The following is a 25,739-nucleotide window of genomic DNA, read 5'->3' as shown; positions in this document are numbered from 1 at the left end:
TTTCATATGAGAAGGGAAACAAATGAGAAAGCTGCAGTTAACCTCGGCCTCCCATTACATGAGAACCAGGAACTATGAGCAAGCCAGTACTCAGAAGTCAAGTTTGAAATGTTGTAAAGTTGGCTTCCAAATCTTGGCTTATGGAAGCCATTAACCGTGGTTTCCAGCTTGTGCAAAAAGGGAAACTGTGATTTACTGTGGTTTATTTGTTTCCCCACACAATGGACAAAGGGGCTGTGTGAAAGTGTCTGAAGCTAATCAATATCCTGGTTTTATGAAGCCAGATTTGATTATGTGAACTGAGGCTGTGTGTCCTACCCTTCACCCACCGGTCCTTACATATTCTGAACTCAGATTTTGAGTTCCACGAATGCAGATTTAGATCCAGAATATTCAGTAGGTTTTTCACAGAAGTGCAGCACAGTCAACAAAACCCACTGGGGACTGAAGGAATGGATTCTGGTCTCATGGGGAACTGGCACTGGTGGTAGCAAGGTGACGGGGCTTGTTCTTCCCCATCCCTGGAACCGCATATATTCCTTTCTATCCTCCCCAAGTTTTCATCTCAATTTTCCTCTTAACTTCTATTATTAATAGTCCTTGAGTTTGATGTAATCCCTAAAGACAACTCGTCCTTTACAAACTAATTAGATTTTTGTAAGCATGCCAAGAGAACTGTAATGAATGTCAGGTTACTGGTACACAGACAGAGCTTGCCCTTTCTTACGAGAAAAAGGACCAGATTGTTTATCAAATTAACTACAAAGACAACATAGGGGGTTCATGAGTCCTCAGACCACATGCTGCATTCGAGTAGGTCTCAAGGCTTTGTTTCTTAATAATGGTTCAGATATAACCCCTTTGCCCAAAGAGCAGCCTAGCTGGGAGGTTCTACAAGAGAATAATCTGTGCTGATGACCAATGCAGGGAAATGTTGATAACAGCTGGGGAAGCTTTGGCCCTCCAGAAGCTGTTTGACTCCAACTGCCATCTACCCCCAGCCAATATGGTCAATGATAAGAGATTATGGGAGTTGTAGCCAATCAACTTCTGGGTGACTGTAGGTTTTCGATCTCTGCTGTAGATTCAGCCTCACAAGGAATTCAACCATTCAAACAGCTTGCTTGCTTGCTTACACCCACACCCACACCCCTTCATCAGAGCATCACAGGAGAAAAGAAATGTTTTCCCTGACAACTAAAGATATGTAATGAAGGCTCCAGGTGAGCCTCCCTAGAGAGAACATTCCACAAGTGGGGAGTCACCGCAGAAAAGGCCCATTCTTGTTTTGCCACTCTCCAGCCCTCTCATGGAGGAGGCACACAAAGAAGGGCCTCAAATGATGATTGCAGGGTCCAGGTTCGTTCATATGGGGAGAGTTGGTCCTTGAAGTATTGCAATCCTGAGCCATTTAAGGCTTTATAGGTCAACACCCACACTTTGAATTGGGCCCAGATTGCAGACTAGTTGGGCCAGAATTGGTGTTCTATCCTCAAACCATCTTGCACCAGTGAGCAACCTGGACCCTGAACCAGCTGAAGTTCCTGAATCGTCTTCAGAGGCAGCTCCACACATAACATGTTGCAGTGATCTAACCTAGAGGTTACCAAAGCATAGACAACAAGAGTTAGGCTTTCCCTGTACAGATAAGGGTGCAGCTGAAACTGAAGGAAACTAACGTCAGGTCATTTTATAATGATCCAGCACAAGTCACTGAATAATTCCTAATTTAACTCTCCACTTTCAGGAAGCTTTTAAGATTCAAATGTGACCCCCCCCCCAACTGCCCAGATCATCACTGATAACCACACAAAACCAGCTATGTCCATTTCTAGACTGTGATAACCTCATCACAGTGGTCTCTTTGTGGGGCCACCTTTGAACACAGCCCAGAAGCTGCAGCTCGTATAGAATGACGTTGCCGGGACCCCAAGAGGTTGTATGGGGTGAGCACATATGACACCAATTCTGAAGAGTTTGCACTGGCTGCTTATTACATGCTACCTTGCCAAATTCAGTGTGTTGCTCTTGACCTATAAAGCCCTCAATGACTGAGGACCCAGATATGTGAAGGAGTGCCTCTTCATATATCAGCCTGCCTGCACACTGAGATCTGTAGGAGAGGCCCTTCTTCTTATGTAAGCTCATTATGCAGGAACCTGAGAAAGGACTGCCTATGTGGTGGCATCTTGATTGTGGAATTCTGCCTGTCACCAATATTGTCTAGAAATACACCAGTTCCGCGTGGATTTGCAAGAAGTGGAACTTGGTATACCTTCGTGTTGTCTGCTGTTGTATTTTAACAACAGGTGTGAGTTATTTTAATTAAGCTGTTTTTTGTTGGCTGCAATTTTATTGAGAATCTTATGTTACCAGCCCTTGGGTCATGAACTTGATGAAGGGTAAGATATAAATGCAATAAAATAAATAAATAAATAAAAAGCACGATACACAGTAGTAGTTTCTCTTATGCTGAAGGTAATGTAAGCTCTTGAGCAAGTGGAATTATATATCTCTGGGTTTGCTTTATTTTTCTCATGCAACATGAAGCATAAAACAGCACTTCCTTAAACACAAGATCCCTTCCCCATATGGCTCCAACCAATGACATTTAAAACTTCTGTGAGTAATGGAGTGTGAGAATTACAGTAGGAATGCTTCACTATATATTTTCAAGAAACGTTCTCTAAATAGAATGTTTTCCAAAACTTTTCCATGATGCAGTGGAAGGTCCGTCCAAATATATTAAAGGCCAAATCCCTTTTAGGAAATACTTACTGCAATTTGAAAAAGGAAGAGCTTTGCAAACAAGGCCAGAAGATACAACCCAGTGCTTTTTCGTTTTGCTATCTTACAGAAATCATGGAAACACATGCGTTGTCACAAACACTCTCATGCAAAGCATCTTATCTGGGAGTAAAGTGCATTGAATAATATAATAGAACTTATTTCCAAGAACAAGTGTTCCAGATCAGGGTACAAATATTCTACCATGACATGCATTCATTTTATGAAGTATAAGTGAATTTAGGGACAATTTAGGGGCAAAGAAGAATTTAGCATCCATCTTAGAAAGTTAACTATCATTGACTTCCAAGAGGATATTTTATCTCCTGCTGAACCACAAGTCTCACAAAACATCATGCAGAGTGAATGAAATGAAAGACAAAAAATAAAAATATTGTACCTATTACTTTATTCTTCTTTCCGTTTTTAATTGGCGTGCATAGCAAACTTTCTATATTCTGGTTTTTACTATCTGCATTTTCATTCTGTTAATAAAAGAAACAAACCTTACTGACTTTATCAGTCGACACCAATGTTATAGATTAATCATGTAATATTTAAATTGTACAAGCATGATCATTTATGAACATGCCGGATCATACTTCTCTCAGATTTTGGTTGGGGAAATTACAGTAGTAGCAACATTCTAAATCAACACAACTGTGAAATTTTCATTGAGATTTCCTCCATGATTTAGTATTCGAACACGTTTGCACTTTTGACAGCTGCTGTCAGGCTTTCTCTGCAGTAATAAACTGTACTTATATAATAGATACCTTTATGCCCAAATATTCACAACATTACAATTTTCAGAAGAACTGTATGAGAATACTTACCAATTTTGCAACTAACTTTAAAAACAGCAACAGACCCTAAAATAGTCATCTCCAGAATGGTGTCCCTCAGAGGTTTTGGACTACAACTTATACCAGGCCCAGCCAGCAGAGTAAGTGGTCAGGGATGAAGGGGTATTTAATCCAAAACATCTGGAGCTGGTGGAAACCTGGCCTATAATTATCCCCTTCACAAGGTAACATACTGTTGGTTTTTTAAACAGCATAATCTACACAAATAGATTCTAAGTAGAAAATTGCTAATGCTTTAAAAAAAAAATCAAAATCAAAACACAGAGCCCTAGATATTCAAATGGCTAACTGGTAAGGGTAGGGCCTCTCTCAGTTTTGGGAGACCAACAGCTGTAAAGATTTGTAGAGCCCAGTAAAAGTGAAAGGGGAGGATACAGAAGATAAACCAAAACTAGTCAATAGTTGCCAGTGTCAATTACACCTGTCTCTTCCCTACATTTATATACTAACATTCTCATGCTATTCATGGTGATGCATGTGGTTCTTTCCACCACCATTTTATCGATGAGCTGCATTAAGTTGAGAGATAGTGATTGGCCCAAGGTCACCCAGTGACTTACAAAGGGGAGTGGGGATGTGGGGATTTGAACCTGGGTTTCCCAGGTACTTGGGACGCGGGTGGTGCTGTGGGTTAAACCACAGAACGTAGGACTCGAATCCCCACGATGGAGTAAGCTCCCGTTGCTCAGTCCCAGCTCCTGCCCACCTAGCAGTTCGAAAGCACGTCAAAGTGCAAGTAGATAAATAGGCACCGCTCCGGCGGGAAGGTAAACGGCGTTTCCATGCACTGCTCTGGTTCGCTAGAAGTGGCTTAGTCATACTGGCCACACGACCCTGAAGCTGTATGCTGGCTCCCTCGGCCAATAAAGCGAGATGAGCACCACAACCCCAGAGTCGGTCACAACTGGACCTAATGGTCAGGGGTCCCTTTACCTTTACCTTCCCAGGTAGTGATCCCACACCCTAACCACATTGGTTCTCTCATATCCTGACATTCCACATAAAATATTTGAGGCAGTTTACATGAAAACTGTTAAAATGTAACAGTAATGGGGGGGGGCAGCAAAAACAACAAATCCACAACACAGTACTAATCAGTGCAATGCAATAAACAATTAATTGTAAGGCAAAAACACAGAATTCCAATCTATTGAAAAACAACAATTCATTAAACAATTCAAAGGATAGCTATCAAAAAGTCTAGTCCATGATCCACCACACAGCAAATCAGTGCATAACTGATCTGTCCTGAACTCATTAGTGAGCAGTAGTCTTTATAACTGAAATCATATCAGAACTTTGCCTTCATGGACCAGGTACAAAATGGTAGAAAATGGGCCAGACAGAGAGCAATTGCCATCAGGCTAGACAGGTATGGTCCCATGAAAGACGTAGACATCTCCAGAGTGGGAAGTGAAGCAGGTGTTGAGGGCTAATGTGATTATGCCTCTTGAAACTATTCAAGGCCTCTTAATGCAAGAATAACCCTAGAGGGGCATCGCACAAGATCTTCCATAATTGAACTGCATGTACAAAAAGCCCTGCATTTTCCACTGGTAAGGTCAAAATCTAGATTTACATTTACTTACTGTCCAAGGAAATCTTTTATCTTGGCGAATATCTGAAATGTTAAGAGGCTCCATGGTATTCTTCACGTATTGAGCATACATATAATTAATTTGGTTTGTATCATAGTTTCTGTTGGAGCAAGAAGAAACAGAGTAATTTTTCTGCACCCCCCTCCTCGTTGTTATTATTCAGTTATTGGTCAACATCTACATAATCATCTCAAGGCGATGTACAATAAAAACAGCCAAAAACAACAAAAAAACCCAACTGATACGTTTGAAGCAAAACTAAAACAATACAAAATAGATACTACTGGCAAAGATCCATTTATCCAGCTGGGAAAATGTGTTGGAACAAAAATGTCTTCGTTTGTTTCCGGAAAGTGGGTGCCTGTCATTATTTCAACAAGGGTGTTACTCCACAGAACAGGAGCAGCACAGTACTAAAAGCCCTGCTTCCAGTTACTGCAGAATGAACTCTCACAGACTGCAGGGTATATAAGGAATAAGGCAGTTTCTCAAGTAATCTGGTTCTGAGCTGTATATGGCCTTATATGTTAGTACCAACACATTGGAGCTGGCCTGGTAACAGATGGCAGCCAGTGCAAGCAAGCAAGATGTTCCATTCTGGCAGTAGTTTGCCCCCACAAGCAACCTAGCTGTCACATTCTGCACTAGCGGCAGCTTCCAGACAAACCCCAAGGGAAGCCCTACATAGAGTGCATTGCAGTAATCCAACTGTGAGGTTACCAATGCATGGACAATTGTGGTCAAGCTATCGCAGTTCAGGAGTGGCCACAGCTGTCTTATCAAGTGAAGTCAGTAAAAGGCACTCCTAGTCACCAAAGACACCTGAACCTCCAGTGACAGAGCTGGATCCAGGAGCATCCCCCAACTGCACACATGCTTCTTCAAGGAGAGTGTGAATGCATCCAGGGCAGGCAGCTTACCCACTTCCCAGACTTAGGAACCAGTCACCCACAGACCCTCCGCATTGGAAGAATTCAGGCTTAGTTTTTTTAGGCCATATCTAGCCTACCACTAAGGGATGTAGGTGGCTCTGTAGTCTAAACCACAGAGCCTAGAGCTTGCCTATCAGAAGGTTGGCGCTTCGAATCCCCACGATGGGGTGAGCTCCCATTGTTCGGTCTGGCCACATGACCTGGAAGCTGTCTGCAAACAAACGCTGGCTCCCTCAGCCTATAGAGCGAGATGAGCGCCGCCACCCCAGAGTCGTCCGTAACTGGACCTAACAGTCAGGGGTATCTTTACCTTTTTTAGCCTACCACTGCATTCAGACACTAGGCCAACCAGATGTTACAGAGAACCAGACTTAGGTATCATCAGAATACTGATGACACCTTGCTCAAAAACTCCGAATTGTTTTATTTTTTTTCATATAATTTATGTACCACTTGTTTGTAAATTCAGGTCTGAACCAGATTGGAATGGCTTTGAATAATCAGTTTCCTCCAGGAACACCAGTAGCTGCTTGACCATGACCCTCTCATGTACTATGCCCCAAAAGAGGGTATTTGCAACAGGGTGGTAGTTGTTAAATACTATTGGGTCCAGTATGGGTTTTTTCAGAAGTGGCCATACTATTGCCTCTTTCAGGTGGCCAGCACCTCCCTGCCCACAGAGATTTGTTCACCACAACCTGAACCCACCCAATCATCCCTCCCCCACAACAGCTTTAATCAGCCACATAGGGAAAGGATCTGAAGGGCACATTGTTGGGCACATACAAGCACCCCATCAATGTCATCAACCTGCAAAAACTGAAACTCAGTTGATGGGGCATTGAAAACCTCACTAGGGACTTTGTCAATCATGGCATCTAATGATCAACGTTAATGTTCAACAAAGCAAGTTTAATGCATGCTTTTGTACACTAGAGATGAAGTTAAGTTCCCAAGGCAGCTTTGGACACTCAAATACCACACTTGAAATCTGAGATTTTTTTGTAGGCATAACGCTTTCTCCAGCACACTCTCAACGTGCCTTTTTCCAGTAATTTGCTTAAGTAACATGCTGGATTGTCAATAAAAAGGCATCCAACCAGAGCTGGATTTATCTGGGGGTTTTTATTTGTCTTTCAGTCCCACTGTTAATCCATCTCTGAATACTGTACTTCAAATAAATCTCCCTGCCAAAGGATCCAGGTATTGTCTTTCCATTGACCCTAAAGACTGTGGCTCTTGGGCTTTAGTTCAAGAAAAGCCTATTGTTAACCCGAACCGAACCATGTAAACAAAGTGCACATGAGCAGAGTGTGAGGGAGCAGCTGCTTTCAGATGTGCTGCTTAAACCTCTTCTGCTTTTTCATTTTTTCATATTGACAACTGAATTAAAAGCCAATATTGGCTACATTTTATTTTAGAATGGCTTATTTTCATTATATTTAATTTATTAAATACACAGTGCAAATTCATAGTGGAACTGCATGTCCACTAAAAAGCTCAAAACTTATACACAATAAATGGCACTAGCAAAGCAATGCATACATGCCTTAGATAAACTGCTTTTCCCCTCAGGGCAGATTTTTTTTTTTTTATTGTTGTACCTGGGAATCACACATCCAGATAATAGCAACTGGAGCTCTCCATATATCTGCTTCTCCAAACTATTCTGGGGCTATCATTACATCCATTCACCTATTACAACCATTCACCATTTAATTCTCTAATACTTCCCTAGACTTCCACAAGATGTCTGCCCTCAAGGTGTTGCTAGACTACAGCTTCTGTCACCTTTGACTACTGGCCAGGCTCGTTGGGGCTGCTGGAAGCTAGAGTAAAAAAACTACTTTAGGGAAGGCTGCTCTATGCTAACAGCAATGTCAAAAAGAGATTACCCATGTAGTCTGTGTTTCAAAAGAAAAAGAAGAGCTACAGAATGGACAGTGGATGGCAGGTCTTGAGCAAACAATGAAGGATGTTCAAAGGAATGCAATGGAAAGATAATGAGTAGTAAGGTGCTAAAGGTTTTGTAAAAAATAGAAAAACATCAAACATAATGTACATCAAAGGTAAAAAATATAAGGGAACTAATGTTGAAGAATGAAAAGCATGCAAGAAGAGAGAGGTGTTTCTAAAATCAGATTTAATCATTTGCACTTGGAATTTTGGCATGTTTGTAAAACAAAAACAAATTTGCTTCACAAATAACACAGAGCAGATGGAACCCTTATGAATGTTCTCAACACTTTTGAAAGTTCGTGTTAAAAGATGCTTTTCAGAGCTGAAGGCACATGTCTTGCATTGCATTTGCTGTACTGTGATATAACATTTCCTTCTTCCAATCAGACACAAAATAAATATTTCCCAAGTAGTAATTATATTATATTCCCTCCCCTCCCACTGTTGCCACTCTCTTTGCTGAAGACTCAGTCTTTTTCTGTACATACTCAGAAGACTTTTGAAATGACCTGATCACCTTCTGTTTTAAATTCATGCAATCTAAAGAGCCATGCCTAATGCTGTACAGTGGGTGAGTGGAAAGAGCCCCATGTGCTCTAGAAGTGAAGCTTTTGGGGGTCCTTTGTGGTTAAGTAGATACATTTGAAAACCTGTTTACAAACAGTTTCAAAACATCTCCGAACAAACTTGCCAGAGACTATGCCTTGTTCTTCAAAAGCCTGGCGTTAGGGGCTGTTTTCCGCTTGGACCACCTTGTTTAGTGCAGCATCTGCAAAGACTCTGTGCCAAGATTCCTAGTTAAGAGCTCTGCATGTATTTTATTAGGCAAATGTGATGACTTGGATATTATGCCCTTCTAGAAAGCTGTGGTCTGTAACCCTCTCTGTAAGATGAATTTCTATGTCACATACAACTCAATCTAGCTGGCACACATCTTCGTTCTAATCTACAGAATTAAGTGACAGGCCCATTGATTTTGAATGAAATTGCCAAGGGAAGGATGCTTGGAATAGCAGCCCAAGTCCCATGAACATCAGCAGAATTAAATCAATTTCAGTAGTGAAAATAGGTCAACATTTTGACCACATGGGTTGGATAAAAGCTTTTAATAAAGGCTGAGTTGAATTAAACTTTCAAAATGTTCCTTGTGTCTTTCCATATGTCTGTTGTTTCTTGTATTGCAGGCACGTCCAACTCCCAAGAGACTGCGATCTACTCACAGTATAAAAAGACTGGCTGTGATCTACCCACTGTCACTCTGCCAGAATGCCAGAAGCTGTTGAGGTTTTCTAGGGGAGGGTTGGCCAAAGTTGTTGAGGTTTTTTGGGGGGGGAGGTTTGGCCAAAGGCGATCATTAAACTTCATGCCATGATCTACCTCGGACACTCCTGCGATCTACCTGTTAGACATGCCTGTTGTATTGCTTCCAGGCTGACATTATGAGGACACTCAATGTGTAGATTTGACCCACCTGACCCTCAGAAGTGGCACACAGACAATCCCCATTAGTCCAAGCACAGTCTGAGCACCAGCAGCATCAGCATGAGCTTTCACCAGGGCTGGCTGAGTAACTTAAAGCCCTCTAAATGTTGAACTCCAATTCGTGTTTGCCCCAGCCAGCATGGTCAGTAGTCAGGGATCATACACGTTGTAGTCCAACAACTTCTAGAGGGCCACAGGTTAGCCAACCCTGGTCTAAATAACTGTTTTGGGAGTGACTGTTGCAGGAAATCCCTTCTACATGTTGTTTGCAATTCACCATCTCTGCATCTAGTTTAGCACTATATCATGCAACCAATGGTGGGGAACTTGCATGGCAAATACACTGCAGCCCTAAGAGGGGAAGATAAGCCAACAAAATGATGAACCATCTTCATCTTGACATCTTGACATCTCTTCTCCTCTTGCTCACTCATGAAGGCAAGTATCCTCTTTCATATCTCCTCTGTCCCACTCTCCTCATTGTGGACTTTGTCTATGCGCCCACCAGAAGTAGAATCGAACCACTAATTTCCAGTCCCTTTTGTAAAGCAACAAAGGAGCTTTTAAAAAGAAAAGTGTACTGAACATGTACAGCCGTTCTGTCTGGTAGTGCTGAATCTCTGAGCAAAGAGGAGTGCAACCCTCAGGGGATCTCTTCTGCACAAGCTCCTCTTAAATTAGCAGAATGCACAAGAGGTGTATCCTTGTGCATTATTTCATATCTGCAGCTTTGTGCAGCTAATGTTTCTGGCGGTATGAAAGCAGAAAGCACTGCATTTTCTGTCTTGCCCATGCATCTGAGGCAATGGTAATTTGAGATCCATTTTTACCTTTTGTGAGTCTCGCTTGAATTTTCTAATTCCTCAGATTCCATGTGAAAAACGCTGGAAAATGGATCCTAAAAATGAGAACAGAGTTTCAGCTTAGTTAGTATGTATAAATGGAATTTCATAGAACTCAATTAATTAATTTATTCAAGGACAGCAGCAAGTTGCTTCTGTCTCATGGTACCGTGTTGCTAGGCATAAGAGCATAAAAGCCCAGTTGGATCAGACCAAAGGCTCATCTAGTCCAGCATTCTGTTCTCACAGTGGCCAACCAGATGTCTATGGGAAGGCAACAGGCTTCCAGCAACTGATATTCAGAGGCATACTGTCTCAAATACTGAAGATAATATAGCCATTTTCTTATGTGACTGCCTTAAATTTCTTCATGGGTTGTAATCTGGGACCATATGCTCTTCTCTACACCCAAAGAGCATCTTCTGAGTCCCTTCTCCAGGTGTCCTCAGCAGGTGAGATGAGCTAGGTGGCACCCCAACCATGGAATGCTCTCTTCAGGCGCCTGCACCCTTGATGCCATTTCAGCATTAAGCAAACACCCTTTTTATGTTTGCAGGCCTTTTAATCTGTTCCTTCTTTAAATATGTTGTGCTGATTTTATGTTTTAGCGATTTATTGTATGTATACTATTGTTGTTGTTATTTTTGTTCTCAGTCACTATGAGAGACAGATCAAAAAATTTAAAAATGCAAGGCAGGACATCAGTGCAGGGTGCACAACAACCACTGCACTCTGCTCTTTCAGCGGCTGCAATCCAGGGGTCTAGTCCATTGTTGTTCCTTGTATGTATATGGTCACTGAACGCAATTGCAAAAGATGGGCTTCCAGTGTTGATTATGGGAAGCAGAGTGCTGGCTCTAAGGCATCTAAGGGATGCCTGAGAATCTTCTTTCCTCAAAAAGCAGTCAGGTTCTGTACTTACCGAGCTGTCTTCGTCCACTATGAAAATGGTGCACTTCTGCACCTGCATAAAGGTGATTATGGTGGCAGCTATCTTCTTCAAAATCACTTCTAAAGATTGCTGCTCTTCAAATATTAAGCTGGCAAGATCAAGGAGAACCTACAAGGAAAAAGAAAAGAAAGATATATTAATGTTGGCACATTTTTGATGGAAAGCAAGGCAGATACAAATTTAATAATTATGCAGTGAGATTCCACCCCCCCCCTTCTTTCCATGGAGATGAAAGTCTCAGGACCAAACAACACATGATGCCGATCATCTATTTTTATATATTTTTAAATTGAAGAATCATAAGCATTTTTCATTCACACAAAACCCCTTATCAGGAACCTTGCTGGAAGACAATCATAGCAGAACCCAAGCCATAACAGAACCACATAATAATAATGGAGCATAACTGAGGAAATGTTTCATCCCACAGATTTTTTTTTTTTACTTCTTTTACAGTTTCCCCTGCCTTTTCTTTTGGTGATATCCTTTGGTTAAACCGACAAATATTTAACATTAAAAAAGTTTTCAAATTAGCTACTTGGCTACCCATGCTTTCTACTTCCTGTCTACTCAAGACAGAGACATCATTCATCCATCTTCTGCAATAGAAATTTTGGGTCGGGTACATTCTTAACCCAGTGGGGACTCGTGTCTTTGGATGTTTTGGCTCATCGTGTCAACACAACCTTGATTTCTCCCACAATGCCCCACTGTAAGCTTTGCCGTGGGTGGGTGTGTATGTGGAGTGGAATTCTCAATTTGGCAAACTAGGACCCTGTTTGAAAAAACATCAACCATGCAGTGTCGCATTATGGAGCGGGGCTGGGCTGAGACGTTTACACCCCTTTTCCAAGCAATTTTGAAATCCCATCCCACTGGCAAGCTTAGGAGCACTGTCTGCCTATTTTATTCATACTGATTTTTTTTCCGCACTGCCAGAGGTGGGCCTAGATACTTCCCTCCGTAAACAGTGGTGGAATATAAATAACCCTCCAACAAAGCACATGGCTAGAGGACACACCCTTAGAAACATACTGAGAGAGACCAACTCTGATTCAGCAGATACAGTAAACACCCTATTAATACATGTGGAGGAGCCTCAGAGTCTGAGTGAGTTTACAGAAGACGCAGGATCAGGGCTTGTTCAGGCTCCAACTCACTCCAACGTCAGGAAAATTGGGGGGGTGGGCAGATGCTCTGAATTTACCTTCCTTTCTTTTCTACTTTCCCTCCAAGCATTTGAAACCTCTCAACTCTCTGTTTCTTTAGTTACATCTCACCACTGCCCATCGAGGTATTTGTATGCTAGGTACAATCTACATGTTCATATAAGGCCTGTGGCTCAGTGGGGGGAGCACATGCTCTGCATGCACAAAATCCCAGGTTCAATCCTAATGTCCCCAGCTATCTGAAGTAGCAGGGAGCCAGTTTGGTAGAGTGGTCAGTGTCAGACACGGACCTGGGAGACCAGGGATCAAATCCCCATGAAGCCATGAAGTTCACCTTAGGCCAGTCACTACCTTTCAGCCCAACCTAACACACAGGGTTGTTGTGGGGATTGAATGGGGAGCTGGAGACCCATGTATGCCACCTTGTGCTCTATGGAAGAAAAGATGGGATATAAAGCAAATAGAGGCCTTGGAAAGCCCAAGACTATGCGAGCCAAATCAAGGCCACATGGACAGGCTCCCACACTGATTCTGCCCACAACTCCAAGCCATACATTATGGGATAATGAGTTTTTAGGCTCACCTGGTTGCGTCTGTTTTCCAGCAGGGACGTCTCATACAGCTGAGCATTGTGAAGAACAATTCCACAAAAAGCCAGGTATGCAGCAAAATCCTAAAAACCAGATAATACTAAGTTAATTGAATTGGTGGGCTGAGCATTGAGATGGCTGGGAGATAGTCAACTAATCGCTGTAAAAGCACAATACAGATAAGGACCAGAAAGTATTGGGCTAAATTCTACTAACACAAAAGCAGAGAGGGGAGGTTTCAAATTGGACAGAAAATTGTCTCGCTTGCTCTAGGTGCTTTCCTCTCTATTGGTTTATATTGACTCTTACCATTTGCATAAAACACATTGGCAATCCTAACCAGTGTGAGATTACTTCTCTGCTCTTTGCCATTTGTCTTCAGTATCTGCCAACAATCCCAAAGAAGGGACAACATGTACAGGCCTATATATCAGATTCCCCAAACAGTTATTTACATTTTGAAATGCTCTTGTGTTTTCTTGTTTCTAACAGCACTCCAATTACTTGGATATGGCATGAAGAGTTGTTATTTTCTGTTCCCAAGAAACCTGCTTTAGTAGCAATGAGTGTTGTTTATATACTGTCCGAAAATACCCAATTCTACCTGTGACCATATCCCCAGTGGTAAAGATTTGTGGTCAATTCTTGCAAACACAAAACCAGAGTTGGACAATGGAATGTCTTATTTGCAATATTAAGTGCACAATGTCTTACAGAGACCCTCATCAACTTGGTCCAAAGCAAATAAAATAAAGAGTCTCCTTCCCTGAGCAATAATAAAAACAATCTACAGATGCTATCAAAGAGTGTCTCAGATTTTTTGACAATTATACATAAAATTGTTCTGCTAGTCAGCAGTTGCCAGGAGTTCTGCATTTGTTTTGGAAACATGTGTCTCGCTTCTAACCACAGCTTACTTAAGAAGTATCAGTGACATCAAGGTATTTATTCATGAATAAGTGCATTCTTGAGCACAACCCATGCAATATTTATCTCTATTTTCTCATGATAAAAGTATTCCATAATAAGTAGTTCTGGGGAACCACACACACCAAAAGTTACGTCAGCCTTAAATACTGAACACATGGTATAGCCACCTATCATACATTAATTATGTGTTTTAAAAGTAGGAATCAAATTTTGCTTACATAGCAAACTTGTGAGCCATTTTTGTTTAGGAAATATATTACTTCTGATGTCCTGCAGATGTTCGTCACACATTCCATTTAGACAGGATGAATGAATTCTTATCCTGCTATTGCCAATGTTTGTCAGCTAGTAGCATAGAGCAACTTTTCCCAAACTGGTCCTCTCTCAATATTATGGACTACAACTTCCAACAGCTCCAGCCAGCACTTGGGATGATGGAAGTTGTAGTCCAACTGCATCTGGGGGAGTTGGATTGGGGAAGTATTGGAGGATTTAACAGTGAATAGATATAATGATGGTACAATCATAGTTCATCATAGAAACTGCCCTGAGATTTACAAATGAATACAAATTCAATAAATAAGAAGAATAAGAAGCTCATAAATGAGTGATTTCTATTAAGAACATAAAAAGAGCCCTGATGGATTAGAGCAGGGGTTGTCAACCTGGTCCCTAGTGCTCACTAGTGGGCATTTCAGGATTCTAGATGGGTGGTAGGGGGTTCTACGGAACAAGGAAATTTTACCATCAAGAAGGATGCATTAGGTAGGTATAAAAAGTTGACTACTCCTGGATTAGACGAAGGCCTATCTAGCTTAGCATCTTGTTTCCTCACACTGACCAACCAACCAGATGCTTCTGGGAAGCCCACAAGCAGGACATGAGAGCAATAGCATAACGGGAAGCAGCCATTTTGGGGGGAGTTCTGTTCCTTGCCCCATGCACATCAGTGGAGTGGACATAATTTGCTCTGTTACGCCCCCATTCAGCTCTCTTCCCGGTCCAAAAGGACCTACGTGGCGGCGGTCGTGCATCAATTGGACATGTGCAAAATGGTCGCCGCCTGTACTCCTGCTGTTGTTTCCAAGCAATGGGTTTTCAGAGGCATGCTGCCTCTGATCCAGGATGTATAATAAAGCTACTGACAGCCTTTATCCTTCATGAATTTGTCTTATCCCCCTTTAACATTATCTGGGCTGACGGCCATCACTACATTTTGGGGAAGCGTATTCTAGAGTTTTAACTATGCAACATGTGAAGAAACACTGACTTTTGTCTTCATTGGATGAATCCCAATACTCTGAGGCTCTAGTACTATATTCAAGCAGACTAAACAATCCAGAATAAACTCATGTAAACAGAGAGGAAATTAAATTATCTGTGTATACCAACAACTTCTATGAGTCTATATTTGAATGAAATTGTTGAATTTCTAAGCTCTGTTACACAGAATGCTTATTTATTTTGTTTTAATGTATAGACCACTCACATTAGAATATATATGAGTGGTGTACTTCTTTTGAATATAATTTCCAAATGTCTGAATGCTTCCAAACTGCATTAATTTACTCCCACACTGTTGTCAGTAGAAAAGTGGTTTACTTTTGTGCTGTTCACATGGTCATAGAAAGAAATATTAATTAGTTCATGTTACTCTATTTATTTATTGTTTCATTAGGTGATTCTCCGCTTTCTAACAAGTTTCCAAGTAGCTTACAGAATATTAATATTACAAGAAAACTGTTTTAAAGAAAAACATTTATGTACTGCTTTTCATCCTTAATAGCAAAGAAATGTGCAAAAATAAAAAGACAACCAAATTACAAAATTCAGAATAAACTAGGAGCCACTTAGTCTGACAGCAGGTAAGTCAAAAGAATCCAGGTGGTACTAATGGCTAGCAGAATTTTCCAAAACCAACTCTTTTCAGCATGGTGCTTAAATGACACTAAAGCAGGCACCAGGTGAGCCTCCCTGGGGGAAGCACTCCACAGGCAGGGTGCCACCACCTAGCTGGCCCTTTCCCTAGAAGCTGCCCGCCCCACCTCAGATGGTGGAGGCACTTGAAGTAGCTTTGCTGTCATGGAAAGTGAAGAGAAGCTAATCATTTATACCTTCTCATCTTGCTCAGTGAATATTCCTCCACCACCAGACTTCTTGTTGATTGCTTGTGCCACACCAACCACCTGATGAAAATAAAATATAGAAATATTAGTTAATTCCATAGGGTTTTGACTGCAAGTCATGTAGAAGTGAACATTAGATATCAAGTAGCTGCTATGTACTAACTTCTTCTTCTTCTTCTTTTTAAATAAATGTACGTTTTAAATGAAAATGTGTATTTAACATCTCAACTTGATTGGTACTATGATTTCTCCATGTCAGAAACTTTGACAAAACAGATGGCAAGAAGACCCCAAAATGTATTTTAATTCTCCAAATCCAACGCTATGTACCACATGTTGTCAATGGCAATGAGATGAGGGTGGTAGAGAAGAAAACAAGGAAGGCAGGAATCTCAGCCTTCACTGTTTTCTGCTCCTGCCCCTACCAAGTGACAGCCCCTTTTTGACAGCCCCGGATCACTCCAGGTGGGCCACACCCCAGTGAACCAGGGGCTGCCTGATGTCAAGAACTGGCTGGATGAGGAGGAGTGGTGGGAGGCACCAGCCTGGGATCCCCCCTAGGGAAGCCTGAGAGCCAGAGGAGTGGTGGTGAGACATGGACAGATCAGAGGGGGATGGGAGGGTAGGAAAGGTTGGATGTTGAAGAAGCAACAGGCTTTAGTGAGCAAGAGGAGCCAGGTGCGGAAAGCAGCTCAGACTCAGCTGATGAAGCAAAGAAGGAGGGGATAGATGCTCCATTATTCTGCCTGAGACCTCTTGCTTGTATACTGTTTTCCTGAATAAAGAATTTACTTTTCTGCTCATCTCTGCATCTTCAGTGATGCCCTGCATCTGAACCTGCCCTGCATCTGAACTTGTTCTGGTTAAATGTTGAATAGGCCACATTCTGTTCAGGATGCACGACCCTACTATGTAGATGGAAGGATCTTTTCCAGCTTGTAGGCAATCTTTGGGGGTGGGGTGGGGCTGCGCAACAGGCATTAAACATTGTGGCTCCTCCAAGCTTCAGATTCCCTAGAACCTGGTTTTAAATGTTATTATTTATTTATATCAAACCTTTAAACAAAATTATGCAAGGCACTTTACATAAAATTAATACAAAGTTCTAATAGAATATATAATGATAATAATAGACTAATAATAGACACAATATGATATGATATAACATAGAATAAATAAAATAAGACACAGACAAAGAGGCAGAATTTACAATAAAAGCAATGCTATTCTTTTTGCATACCACATCCTCACAAGTTAAGGGCTTGCCTACAGCTTGCCAGTGACATACGTAGCGTATTCTCCTTGATTCAGATGGTGAAAAGAGGAGTTCATGTTCAAAGCTCCTTAAGTTCATTTAGTTCAGATGGAGAAAGCGTGCTTTTTCTCTCTGAGTGTGTTGTCTTTGGAGTTTCTAAGTAACTGTTTAATTTCAAGTGACTTGAAATGCCTAGCTGCTTTTTGTGTACATACAATAGCTCTGCTGGATTCCAGAGCTTCCTGATGTTAACAGCCACAATTCCATGAGCATTAATGGAAAGTTTCAAAGGGAGTGCTCCATTAATACACTTGTATCTGATCTTCTTGGGACCTCCTGCAGAGAGGTAATTGAGTCAGATGAGCAACTTTTGATGTATCACTTGTCATCCAGAGCAAGTGAAAATAGCAAGATGCTTTTTTAAAAAAGGTTTATCTGCACGCAGAATCTGAAGTGCTTTCTTCCAAAGGGAAATAGCTCTGCAACCATTAGACCAATCCCACCTCACTTATTTTCCTGCCTCTTTTAACCTCCTTTCAAAGTTTGGCACAGAAGAAAACAATTTCTGAAGAGGAAGGGTGGTGGTGAGGAGGAAGGGATATCTGTTGTTGTTGGCGGCATCCATCTGTCTCGAAAGACAATGGAGTGCGCCTCCGGGGGTGAAGTCAAACTTCTGTAGAATCACAGCGCCTGCTGTGGATGCAGAGACCGGTAACTCGCAACTGCTGACTCCCACATTGTTTTTGCTGCATTAGCAGCACCAAAGTGACCACTCTGGGGTGCAAGCCTGGACAGTGTGGATGGAGGTCCTGGGCTGCCCAGACAACAAGACACACACACACACCCCTCGACCTTGCTGGTGTGGTCCAAAGGAAAGCAGATCAATACATTTGGAACCAGCTTGGCTGCAGGAGTTGCTGGAAATAGATGTACAAGGCACCACCCAACCGTCTTAGGGACTCCACTCCAGATTTGTGTAGGGTTTACTCCTTAGCCTTTTCTTCTCCCAAAGAAAGGCAATGGGTACTGATTTTTCCATAGGGTTTACTCCCAAAGCCTTTCTTACAAATGAGTATAGCAACAAGGCAGTGCAGGTTTGGGATCAGAGTTTTCTTATTCTTTCTTTCTTTCTTTCTTTCTTTCTTTCTTTCTTTCTTTCTTTCTCTTTCTTTCTTTCTTTCTCTTTTCCTTCCTTCCTTCCTTCCTTCCTTCTAGATTTGCTACCTTCCCAGATTGGGACACTGGTGCGATGGTGGTGCAGTATTGGGCTCACCAGATTGAAAGTCAGGTAAGAAATGCATGTAAAATATAGCACCAATTCCAGATAGTTATCTGCAGATATATCTATGCTTTCTTGTCCTGGAGAAATTGTGAAAAACATTCAGCAAAGTGAGAAAAATCTAAACATGCATAATTTAGGCTGATGGAGCATCATCTTACATAAGTAAGATTTTTATTCTCTCCTAAAACTGACCAAATAATACCACCATGAGTAAGAACAAGACCAGACTGTGGGAAATGAACCTAGGAACACATTCCTTAATTAAGTAGATGAATTGAACCAACATTTAAGGCTAACCAAAATCCTTCATACAAACCTTCCATGCATACCCCAAGAGTGCACTACAAACTGGAACAGAGTTAAACTCATCATTCCAAACAACATTACTGGACAAGTAATAAACATTTACTCTTCAACTTATGCTCTTACTTCCCCACCCCGCCCCTTAGAGGTTGTCTGTACTACTTCAGTTGCAAGCTGCAAAACAAACTTTTCTCTCCCCCCATTAATATTCATAGTGTGTTAGAGCAATATAACAAAAAAATTTGTTGACCTCGGTTGTTTCCCCCCCAATACTCTAAGCATGTGCAGTTTTGCAGTTTTAATTAATATTTTGAATTAATTTTAGTGTAGATATACCATACTAACATGAAGATAGAGAAAATATAAGGCAAATCTGTATTTGGAAGAGATGGGGAATAACAGATAGAAACAATACACCATGACATGTTATATGGAAATACATTGTCTGCTACCATTCTGGAATGACCAAGTAGCAGGTTTAAAGTAACTTATGTCATGGCACCATCTTGCCAATGAGAACAATATGGGGTTTGCTTCTACTTCTCTGATGGAAAATGCATTTAACTTAGAAATAAGCACCCTTTTGTTGTAGAAAAGGGGTAATACATCCATTTAAAAGTAAAAATAATAATAAATGATCACCCGTAACCAGATATGTGCCTGGCCAGCTGTGCCCAAACTAAGAAATGTTGACGCGTGAGATGCTGGAGGAGAGGATGCTGATAGGGTGTAGGATGGAGGGGAACCAGACTGACGGTCAGGCCAGGCAAGGTCCAAAGTGGCCCAAGCAAGACTACAGATGGGAAGGGCTGGTATCTTGGGGTGGATTCCTTTGAGTAGATGTTGGGGGTGGGGGATGACAGTAATTTGGGGTGGTATTTTGGGGAGAGGTCTGCTCTGCTGAGGACACAAGTTGATCAGCAGCTGGAATAAATTATCACTCTTGATATTGAATATGTAGCTTTACCTACTGCATTTCACATTGTATTTTTGCTGCGTTACGTTGTAAGCCACTTTTGAGTGTTGTTTTAATAGAAAAACGGGCTGTACATATTAAAACTAACCCAACCTAAAATGTGGGGAGAGGGGAAGGAGGAAGCTATTATGACCTGCATCAACCCCAGGGGGCTTTGGCATGCTGATCCCAGCCCAGGTGCTGATTCCAGACCTGTTTGTCACTGGTACCATCATATGGCACCCTCTGGGAGGCCATTTGGAGCCCTGGAGTTCAGCACAAAAGTCCAGTCCAGCTACACCACTGCACAAAATAGAGGGGAAGGGTGGGGGAGCTTGGTTTTAAAGTGGTTTTTTTTTTTAAATATATAAAGAAAAAAAGGTCTGAGAGTAACCCAGAACCTTGAGCAAGCTTTCACTTCCCACTGAGGCCTGTCTGGAGGCTCTCAATATCTGGAATTCCCACCCCAGCAACTCAGATCTTCTAACCACATCCCAGTAGGAGAGAGGAAAGTTTTATTTGTTTATCTGTTGCCTCTCGTGAGCTTTTTGCACCCTCAGGAAACCAAAGATGTACAAGATAAAGAAGGCTATAATTCAGTTTAGCAGCTTTAGCACATTGGTAGCAAGGGGCTGCTGCCTGGAGTCCACCAGAAATAGAATTATTTGTGACCACCGCTGTTTGGAAGGGATACGAAACAGGAAATGATGCCTCTGGCTATTAATGCAGACCTCAACAGAAGATCTTTTGCAAAGCACACATATGGAAAAGTGTGCTCACCCACTAAGCACCAAAGTTCTTATAGCCAAGTTGCAAGACTGGGTGGAAAAACACTTTCAATATCTCAGTGGGTTAGATGGTGATTTATAGGCTTCTTCACTCACTCTCACACCAAGCTCTCCAAGCTACTAGCAACACAAGTGGGATCATTGTGCTGCGAAGTTAGCCATTAGCAAGCATGGTCTCAAAATGCTTGTTTTAAATAAAGGTTGTATTGTCAGGCGCACTGCATAAAATCCAACTTTGCTCTTTTAAAGTTAATGGTAAACTACTCTTGGCATCATCATACAAGTCCCACACTTTAAAGAAGTCTTCCAAAACAAAACATAAAAAAGTCTGGGCAACAGTAATGCAAACCTCTCACCCGCCCCACACTATAGCCAAACACACACACAAAATCGACGTACAAAGGCTGCCATCATTTTAGACATCTTATACCATCACACAGCTGCTCTCCAATTCCCAAGGCATCTTTTAATTTAACGGAAGTGTCCTTATTTTAAAATATCATACCTCAAAGAACAGACAGTCCAGATCGCCCTGAGTCAAGTTCTTTTTTATCTGCATACAACAGATACCACAAGGAACAGATAACATGGCAGTTTCACCGAAAAGAACACCCCACAGCCACCCACAAAACTCATGTTACTATAAATTCCTAACTAAGTGCCTCACAGCTCCCCCTTACACTGGCAGTTTCATCCATTTTCTCTGGATCATCCCCCAAGGCAAGCAAATCTCCAGCTCTCACCAACATCTACTGCAACCATGGCTTTCGTAAATAGGCCTGCTTTTAGGCAGCTCGGCAATCCCCCAGGAGGATGACATCGCATACTAAATTCTCTCTTGGTGAAGGTCTGCATGCTAATGGAATCAATTCTTCTCAACAAGTTCAACGTGTAAGTGGCTGCCTCAACAACTCCACCCAAAATATGCTTGCCTTTCGCCCCCGGTTCTGTGTCTCTAAGCAGTTTCACAAGAAGCTGAAATCCAACTAGTGGCTGCACCTGATGCATTTCTGCTTGACTTGGCGCAGAAGATAAATCAAGAGGGATAGTGAAACAGTCTTAGTCATGGCCCTTGGTTCATTCTTCTCCTGCCCTTATCTACACCACCTCAGAGCAGTGTTTTAGGATGAAATCCTATACAGTGGTACCTCTGATTACATACGCTTCAGGTTACATACGCTTCAGGTTACAGACTCCACTAACCCAGAAATATTACCTCGGGTTAAGAACTTTGCTTCAGGTTGAGAACAGAAACCGTGCTCCAGCGGCGCAGCAGCAACAGGAGGCCCCATTAGCTAAAGTGGTGCTTCAGGTTAAGAACATTTTCAGGTTAAGTACGGACCTCCGGAATGAATTAAGTACTTAACCCGAGGTACCACTGTACCCACTTTCTGGGGAATAAGCCCTATTGAACTCTATGGGAATACATGTACAGGATTGTGCTATAAGTGCCTCACAGGAATTCTATGAGGTAAGTTAGGCTAAGAGACAGCATATTGGCTGTCCACCAGTAAGGAGGGATTTGCATCTGGTTTTTTCCAGGTCCAAACCTAATAGCCCAGGCTCTTTGCCACGTTAATTCTCCCTGTCAGTGCCACAAATGCTACAGCATGCTTTAAGGAGGGTTATTTATTGTACTCTTCAATGCATGCTGTTTTGTCTACTATTGTCCAGTCACCACCGGCCCTTGTGTAAGGATTCCAGAGCGAAGAGATTTCAGTATTAAGCACATGGCAGCTCACACTGAGAATGTGAGTAAACTCTCTAAGCTTCCCAGTGTGCTCTGACACCAGTCCACAGGTGCACAGCTGACATGCAGGTGTTGCCTCACAACACTGGCCTTTTTATTTTTATTAGCTTTGAACCACAGAAAGCTGAATCCATTTCAATGGTATCGCAGGCGCTGAAGAATCCAAAAGGAGAACACTTTCGCCCTGTGTAAACAGCTTCCTGCCATGAAAGGGAAGCTTGTGGTTCTTAAAGAGCTGTGAGGAAACAGTAAAAAAAAGGACTGTGTTAATATAGCCTAAAAAGACCATTCAGCTGCTTCTTATTAGCCCTGCAGGTTTCTCTTTTACTATGGAAAGCATGTGAACCATATGCGGGCGCCTTTATTCTTTGGATCCAGCTGCAGGACCCTAGACTTGTTATATGTGGGATTGTGAAAAATGGAAAGAAACAGGCACATGCTGAGGACTCTCTTGGGTGATAAGCCTCGGCATTATTTTAGTTTAAAGGAATGTTAACATCCTTGATTGGCTGGGCCATGAAAGGAAATTATTTTCTATAGCCAGCCAGAACAGATTCTGAACTCATTTGAACTGGTGCAACTCCAAGTAAATGCCAAGTATTTGCCTTGCACTAATAAGCCTGGTCCATGATAAACGCTGTGCACACACTGGGCATTTAAATAACATTTACAGCACATCCTGTCCATGGCTCCAAAGAAGCTTGGGAACTGTAGTTTACCAGTAACAGCTGCAATTCCCAACACCCTTTGCATGCTACAGTTCCAAGAATTCTTGGGTGGGTGGGGGAAAACTTGCTTTAAATGTCTGATATGTATTCAGCCTCTAGTTTCCTAAAGACAGGCAATTAATAAATGACACATGCAACTCGAGAGAATTTCTTCAAGCCTACAGGGGTGAGCGGGGCAGGCCGAGGTTTACACAATTAACAAACACAGTGTATGTATTTCAACAAAGTCCTGGGCTCTCCGTGTTAGAGTAGGAGTTTAGAAATAGCTGAAATATACATAGAAGTTTGAAACTGTAAACAGATTTAAGCTTCTTTGCACACAGAAATAGACATGAGTTCTGCAGACCAGATCCAGACTCTGATGTCTTCGCCTCAGCAGCCTGGTACTTAATTCCACCAAATACTGATTCTCTGGCCGGCCGGTCATTCTTGGATAGGGAAACCTATTCATGCAAATTCAGCTTAATCTAAGCAATGACTAACGGATATACAGTGGTACCTCGGGTTAAGTACTTAATTCGTTCCGGAGGTCTGTTCTTAACCTGAAAATGTTCTTAACCTGAAGACCACTTCAGCTAATGGGGCCTCCTGCTGCCGCTGCGCCGCCGGAGCACGATTTCTGTTCTCATCCTGAAGCAAAGTTCTTAACCCGAGGTACTATTTCTGGGTTAGCGGAGTCTGTAACCTGAAGCGTATGTAACCTGAAGCATATGTAACCTGAGGTACCACTGTACAGGACGAAAGCCAATCCAGCAACCCATTTTGAATGTTGAGCAAGTGATACAGTCTGTGCCATTCTCAGAGATTCATATGGGGAAATGATGTTCTGTTGAGTATCCACCGGACTCACATCTGAAACTTTGGAATAACATTGTCCCATAGAATTATGTGACTTGGAGGAGGCAGAAAATGTTTGTTAAAGGGAGTTATGTTCTCATGTTCCCTTTGGGGGAGAAAAAAACACCCAATAATTTTTATTTTTATTTTAAAAGGGAAATAATAATGGCAAGCCCATCACAATATGGGTTGGTATAACTTTACACACTTTAGGCAGAAATCCCACCTTGGTTTGAAGAAGAAGAAGAGTTTGGATTTGATATCCCGCTTTATCACTACCCGAAGGAGTCTCAAAGCGGCTCACAATCTCCTTTCCCTTCCTCCCCCACAACAAACACTCTGTGAGGTGAGTGGGGCTGAGAGACTTCAGAGAAATGTGACTAGCCCAAGGTCACCCAGCAGCTGCATGTGGAGGAGCGGGGACGCGAATCCAGTTCACCAGATTACGAGTCCACTGCTCTTAACCACTATACCACACTGGTTGAATTGCACACTGTATCACATACTCATGGGGAAGACTTAAAGTCAAAGCTGTAACGCCTGTGATTTGGCAGCCTTAATTGTATTTTACCCTCATTTCCCCCCTGTTGCTGCTCTCTCTAAGCATGTCTTTTCATTGCCAATACAACTGCAGTTCCCTTCTGCTAACACTTTGCCGCTGTCTGTTGTGCGGACAGTGTTGTTATACAGTTTAGCCACTAGGTGGCACTGGACTTGGTTGAACCTGGGTGCAGCCAGGACTTTCCCGTTTTGCTCTTGTTGGAATGAGACAGTAAACTTATTGCCGTAGTTTCCTGACTGGTGCATCCTCCACACCAGGAGGGGCCAACATAGTGGCTTCCAGATGTTGCTGGACTCCAGTCAGCCTCCAACAGCATGGCCAATGGTCAGGCATGGTGGCAGCTGTTGGCCAACCATGTGGAGGGCACAACGTTGGCTACCCTTGCTAGAAGCCTCCCATGACAGCTAGTTGTCTTTCTAATCTTCCGGAGCACAATGTTTATCGCTGCTCCATTTCGGATGTTTCATTTGTGTGAAAAGGAAAAGCTTCTACGGTCATATCAACTGCCGTGGAATTTAATGCACACTATTGTTTTTGATTCTTTTGGCCTAAAATAGACATGCTGACTTTTAGCCTTAAAAACGACTTTGCCCTTCCTGGTTCCCTGCAGGCTTTTCTCCCTAGGCCACAGGCATTTCTGTAGCATCGCTAGCTGCGTTCAGCGTTTTATTTTATCTGGATGCTTCTCGCTGCATTCTTGTACATTCAGATCTTAGATTTAATTCTCTGAAAGCTACTTCAAACCCCAAAGGGAGAATGTGCCGTTGCTTTTTTTTCATTGTTATTCCTAAGCTAAACACTTTTTTTAAAGCTTCCTGTGATGATTATAAGATTCAGTAAAGACAACACTAAAGAAAAATTATCCACTAAACCAAAGAATGCACAGAGGGTCCGGAAATATATATTTGTCTCTTTTAGAGCAAAGGGGCCCTGTTCACATTCAGCTGCGGATTGCATTATAATTATTTTAGATGTGGATTGCATGATATATTTATTTATTTAGGCATACTCCGGCTGTTTTTACCCCTATGGAGATGAACTTCCTT

General features: G+C 42.1%; 1 protein-coding gene across 8 annotated transcripts in view; it reads right to left on the bottom strand.

Annotated features, from left to right (window-relative positions):
* PDE5A (phosphodiesterase 5A) overlaps positions 1-25,739 on the bottom strand; it is a 124,462-nt gene that overhangs the window by 30,252 nt on the left and 68,471 nt on the right. For all 8 annotated transcript variants that reach the window (XM_081021909.1, XM_081021905.1, XM_081021904.1 and 5 more), the window contains 6 exons: positions 16,222-16,293; positions 13,171-13,260; positions 11,389-11,526; positions 10,455-10,522; positions 5,243-5,351; positions 3,188-3,272 (listed from right to left, as the gene is read on the bottom strand). In XM_081021909.1, coding sequence (XP_080878035.1) covers positions 3,188-3,272; positions 5,243-5,351; positions 10,455-10,522; positions 11,389-11,526; positions 13,171-13,260; positions 16,222-16,293 — 562 coding nt within the window. The remainder of the gene's footprint in view (positions 1-3,187; positions 3,273-5,242; positions 5,352-10,454; positions 10,523-11,388; positions 11,527-13,170; positions 13,261-16,221; positions 16,294-25,739) is intronic.

This window comes from Podarcis pityusensis, assembly GCF_964106645.2.
Source record: "Podarcis pityusensis genome assembly, chromosome: 9".
NCBI lineage: Eukaryota > Metazoa > Chordata > Lepidosauria > Squamata > Lacertidae > Podarcis > Podarcis pityusensis.
The sequence above is the reverse complement of the archived record's forward strand: the minus strand, read 5'-3'. Positions and strand labels throughout refer to the sequence as shown.